Source organism: Cebidichthys violaceus, unplaced genomic scaffold (assembly GCF_023349555.1).
Source record: "Cebidichthys violaceus isolate CVI_PGR_0920_01 unplaced genomic scaffold, fCebVio1.0.p SCAF_1, whole genome shotgun sequence".
Taxonomy (NCBI): domain Eukaryota; kingdom Metazoa; phylum Chordata; class Actinopteri; order Perciformes; family Stichaeidae; genus Cebidichthys; species Cebidichthys violaceus.
In genome coordinates, this window is record NW_027176262.1 from 2,750,080 (window position 1) to 2,756,079 (window position 6,000).

Sequence of the window (6,000 nt, forward strand, 5' to 3'; positions counted from 1 at the left end):
CTTGTTCACCGTTCACCTTCCTCACCCTCCGTCGCCGCGAGGCCCGGCGTGATTTATAGAGTCGTTCGGTGCGCTGCCCGGGCCCCATTGATTGTCCATCGGAGGGAGGCGATTTGTCAGAATGCTCGGTTTTGTTCGATGATGCCTCTGCCTGCTGATTAGTGACAGACGCCGGGCATAAAGACATCTTCCGTTAACGGCTTCGGTTGCAACGCTGTCGCTCCCGAGTTTTAAAGTCAGACAAAGTAAACAAAGTCCGGCTGTAACGACGTCGAGAGAGTTTCGTCCTCCTCCTGCGACTCCTCAGTGGTGTTTATCTCTCCTCCTCTCTCTCTCTCTCTCTCTCTCTCTCTCTCTCTCTCTCTCTCTCTCTCTCTCTCTCTCTCTCTCTCTCTCTCTCTGTGTGTATTTTGCAGATTGCAGAGTGGGAGGAGCAGCAGCTTGATGAGCAGGTCAACTTCAACAACTGCAAGATCGACCCCGCCCCTTTCCAGCTGGTGGAGCGCACGTCGCTGCATAAGGTCTGATTGCAAATACAGCTGTAGATCAACCTCTTTGTGTGTGTGTGTGTGTGTGTGTGTGTGTGTGTGTGTGTGTGTGTGTGTGTGTGTGTGTGTGCGAGTGATTCCTGGTGCACAACAAGTGCTTCAATTATTGCAATCATTGCATCGGCACTTATTGATTGAATCGGTTGAGAAACGGAAATAAACACGCGTTCCCTAAACCAAAGTGCTTCACACAACATGTAAAAAGGCATTTAAACAAGATTTAAAAGAAAGAAAAGCTGATATATATTTCAAAATAAAATAGTAGATCAAACTAAGGTAAAAAAATCGTACATTGAGCTGCAGGATATATGACTAATTAGAAGGCAGCGGTTAACAGAATCTTTTACTTTAGTTTTTTATATAAAATTGAAACAAAGGAAATATAAAATAATACAATAACCATCCCAAAAAACAAATACCTGTTTGAACACTTAGACAAGTCTTAGACACAAAGAGAAAACATGTTATATACATAAGAATGTGTAAAAGGTCAGGTTTCAAGATGTAGTCATGTTTGCTTACACTCTTTATCACAGTATGAGTATTAATCCAGAAAACGGCAGCCCTAACTGAGTCACTCAACGAGTCTAAAGAATGACTTCACCGTCACCCGACTCAAACAGAAGCACATGGAAAGCAAACCAAGTCCGATGCTCTCGGTGCTGCTGTTTGTAGTGACGTTGAAGGAGCATTCAAACAACCCAAACGAATACGTGCTGAACACCTTCTACCCTACGGACTGAACACCTTCTACCCTACGGACTGAACACCTTCTACGCTACGGACTGAACACCTTCTACCCTACGGACTGAACACCTTCTACCCTACGGACTGAACACCTTCTACCCTACGGACTGAACACCTTCTACCCTACGTACTGAACACCTTCTACCCTACGGACTGAACACCTTCTACCCTACTGAACACCTTCTACCCTACGTACTGAACACCTTCTACCCTACGTACTGAACACCTTCTACCCTACGTACTGAACACGTTCTACGCTACGGGCTGAACACCTTCTACGCTACGGACTGAACACCTTCTACGCTACAGACTGAGCACGTTCTACCCTACGTACTGAACACCTTCTACGCTACGGACTGAACACCTTCTACGCTACGGACTGAGCACGTTCTACCCTACGGACTGAACACCTTCTACCCTACGTACTGAACACCTTCTACCCTACGGACTGAACACCTTCTACCCTACTGACTGAGCACGTTCTACCCTACGGACTGAACACCTTCTACCCTACGGACTGAACACCTTCTACCCTACGGACTGAACACGTTCTACCCTACGTACTGAACACCTTCTACCCTACGTACTGAACACCTTCTACCCTACGTACTGAACACCTTCTACCCTACGTACTGAACACGTTCTACGCTACGGACTGAACACCTTCTACCCTACGTACTGAACACTTTCTACCCTACGTACTGAACACGTTCTACGCTACGGACTGAACACCTTCTACGCTACGGACTGAACACCTTCTACGCTACGGACTGAGCACGTTCTACCCTATGTACTGAACACCTTCTACCCTACGGACTGAACACCTTCTACCCTACGGACTGAAGCAGAGAGGGAAAGTGCTGTATGAGGACTCTTTAATGCCCACGTTGATTTCGTTTTCTCACTGCGGCATCCTGAAAGAGGCTCCAGTCTCCGGCACACACACACATATTACTACATTGAAAGACCTCACTTCACACACACACACACACCGACTCTCTGGCTTGCCAGCAGCTGTGGCAGCGCCATAATGTCTGTTATCTCCCTCTCCCTCCTCCTCCTCTTCCTCCGGGCTCTGCGTGAATACTCTTTAAACATTTAAGAGAGGGATCCTGCACCAATCCATCTCGCTCCCCTCCCTCCACTGCACACTGCCAACAGCCAATACCACGCACAGCCTCCTCCAGCATATTAAACGCCGCTCGCCACCACTGCTGTGTGTGTGTGTGTGTGTGTGTGTGTGTGTGTGTGTGTGTGTGTGTGTGTGTGTGTGTGTGTGTGTGTGTGTGTGTGTGTGTGTGTGTGTGTGTTCTCTCCACATATTGTCCTCTTTTCTTGCTCAGCCTCTGGATCTGGCTACCATTTATCTCATGCTGTTAACTCTTCTTCTTGTTCTTGTTCATCTTGTTCTTCTTGTTCTACTTGTTGTTCTTGTGCTTCTTGTTTTTGTTCTTCGTGTTCTTCTTGTTCTTCTTGTTCATCTTGTTCTTGTTCATCTTCTTGTTCTTCTTGTTCTTCTTCTTGTTCGTCTTCTTCTTGTTCTTCTTCTTGTTCTTCTTCTTGTTCGTCTTCTTGTTCGTCTTCTTCTTGTTCTTCTTCTTGTTCTTCTTCTTGTTCCTCTTCTTCTTTATCTTTGTCTTCTTCTTGTTGTTGTTCTTCTTCTTGGTCACTAATTACCACATTATATCTCATTTGTTTAAAACACACATTACCCAGACATATAACCCTTTTAAAACCCACCACATGAACTGCATGAATGAAATATTACAAATGGTATTTAGTGAGCTTCAGAGAATGAAGAATGAAGGTTTTTCCCAAAACTATTCCTCTAAACATTGCTACGAGCGCCACAGAAACAAAATGTCCATTTACTTCCATTGTAAATATATTCACCACAAGAAGAACGTATTGGAGATAATTTGAGGTCAGTTTAACATTTGCTCATTAACTGGCCTCCTGTCATTTGGCAAAAGCAAAGCAGGTCGAGTGTCTCACACTGCTGAACAAGATGATCAATGGATTCTGAAAAGCCATTTGCAGCACTCTTAATCAGTGAATTACATTTTAAATAGACGTGAATGGGCCGGGTTGGAGGTGAGCGGACTCTCGTCTCCAGAGGTGCTGCTGTATCCTCCCGTGGGGACGGATTACATTATGACTTAACAATCGTTTTCTTTGGCACAGCTTCCGTTTTTGCTTGGATCAATTTCAGAATGTCCCAAATGTCCATTCTGGCAAAGCCAAAAGTCTCATTAAATACTAAAAAGGGTCCAGAACAAAACAGAGTCCAGTTGGCGTCAATCCTGCAACCTTTCTAATCCACTGCTGCCAGTTTTTTTTTACCTCTCTCGCTCTGTTTGATTTCAGCCGCGTGGAGCAACCCTCCTCTGCGGTAACGTTAACAGTGGAGCTGAGATTAAATGACACTTTTAATGATCCCCGCGGGGAAATGGAGTTATCGCAACGGCAAATACAGCACTGATACCGTAGGGCGGAGTGTATAAATAGAGCCAAACCGGGTCATAGAAACCCACATTTCCAACTGTATCAAAGTTAAGACGTGGTAACAAAAACATGTAATGACAAAGTCAGTATTCACAGAACATTTTAGCGCTGTTGTTTTAGCTATTTGGTAGAAATGTATTGTTAATAAATTCCAATTTCATGAATCACACAAATGCGACTACGACAGTGAAACGTATGACCGTTGTCAGTCCTCTGTAAGTAGTATTGAACACATTACACCGGTATTATTGAACAGGAAACATGTTTGAAGTAACTTAACCCGTGTAGATGATGACATTGACTTCCACTCTATTATTAGACATTCATATCTTAAGATAAATCACTCTCAACCTGCGTCTGACCTCGTTCACGAGACAGCTGTCACGGGTTAATGTGCGGCCGACACCATTAGTAGAGACTCAGGTCTGCACATCCCTGCTAAACCATATAATAATAATAATAATAACTTTATTCATACAGCACCAGAGTTTACAAAGTGCTTTGACGGACACAGCAAGGCAACATGACAGCAGAACAAAAGCAAGACAAACTTAAGGTCAAGTTTAATAAAGCCTGATTGATATCGGTCGGGTTTTAAGAGGTGATTAAAAAGATTCCTGATTCTGAGACCCTTATCTCCTCAGACAGGCCGCTCCACACGCCGCACGACTACAAATCAGTACAAAGTAAAGCTGAGCTTCGGTTACAGTGATCACACACAGGTAGCCGGTAAAAAGTTGGCTGCATGAAGTGAGAGATATTCTGGTTTTATCACAATATTCATCAAAGCTTCCTGAAATAACAACCGTTAGTTATAGTCAACGCCACTATCTAGTAAAACCAGTATAAACAAGTATCGAACAATTCAATAGTTTCTTTATTTCTGTTTTTATAATGAGCAGCTAGAATACTCTGAATGTCCCCTTCACAATAATGTCCCCTTCACAATAATGTCCCTTTCACAATAATGTCCCCTTCACAATAATGTCCCTTTCACAATAATGTCCCCTTCACAATAATGTCCCTTTCACAATAATGTCCCCTTCACAATAATGTCCCCTTCACAATAGTGTCCCCTTCACAATAGTGTCCCCTTCACAATAATGTCCCCTTCACAATAATGTCCCCTTCATAATAATTTCCCTTTCACAATAATGTCCCCTTCTCAATAATGACCCCTTCACAATAGTGTCCCCTTCACAATAGTGTCCCCTTCACAATAATGTCCCTTTCACAATAATGTCCCCTTCACAATAATGTCCCCTTCATAATAATTTCCCTTTCACAATGATGTCCCCTTCACAATAATGTCCCCTTCACAATAATTTCCCTTTCACAATAATGTCCCCTTCACAATAATGTCCCCTTCACACAATGAATCCATGGTGATCGAACTTGTCAACGTTGGATGATTGAAGTCGACGGTGCATTTGTCTCAACCGAGCCTTGTTTTCTTTTTCCCCCCCCCTCTGCAGACACACACCATCTTCTCCCTGCTGGGCCTCGACCACGCCTACGTCACCAGCATCGGCCGCCTCATCGGGGTGGTGTCCCTCAAAGAGGTGAGAATCTCGTCACGAGTCGTTAGCGTTGTGATTATTGTGCATCTTTCTTAAACTCAGGGTCCATTTTATATGTTCTCCTCGTTTAAAGAAGTCGTGACTGTCATCACAGGCTGCACAATCTCTGCTTTCATAATTGTGAAATCACTGTCAACATCTACAGGGCTGCTACACACACACACACACACACACACACACACACACACAAAGACATTAAGGATTCCTCCTCCCTCTGCCTGTTATGCACTGTGACAGACTAAAGGCTGCTAAATATTGCTGTCTCTATCTATTGTCTCTCTGTCTGTTCTCTGCCCCCCCCCCCCCCCCCCCCCCCCCCCCCCCCCCCCCCCCCCCCCCCCCCCCCCCCCCCCCCCCCCCCCCCCCCCCCCCCCCCCCCCCCCCCCCCCCCCCCCCCCCCCCCCCCCCCCCCCCCCCCCCCCCCCCCCCCCCCCCCCCCCCCCCCCCCCCCCCCCCCCCCCCCCCCCCCCCCCCCCCCCCCCCCCCCCCCCCCCCCCCCCCCCCCCCCCCCCCCCCCCCCCCCCCCCCCCCCCCCCCCCCCCCCCCCCCCCCCCCCCCCCCCCCCCCCCCCCCCCCCCCCCCCCCCCACCCCCCCCCCCCCCCCCCCCCCCCCCCCCACC

General features: G+C 47.0%; 1 protein-coding gene across 2 annotated transcripts in view; it reads left to right on the top strand.

The window, feature by feature from the left end:
• Positions 1–527, top strand: part of LOC137869042 (chloride channel protein 2-like) — a 115,568-nt gene extending 115,041 nt beyond the window's left edge. For both annotated transcript variants that reach the window (XM_068706140.1, XM_068706148.1), the window contains one exon: positions 417–527. In XM_068706140.1, the coding sequence (XP_068562241.1) occupies positions 417–527 (111 nt within the window). The remainder of the gene's footprint in view (positions 1–416) is intronic.
• Positions 528–6,000: the final 5,473 nt, after the last annotated feature.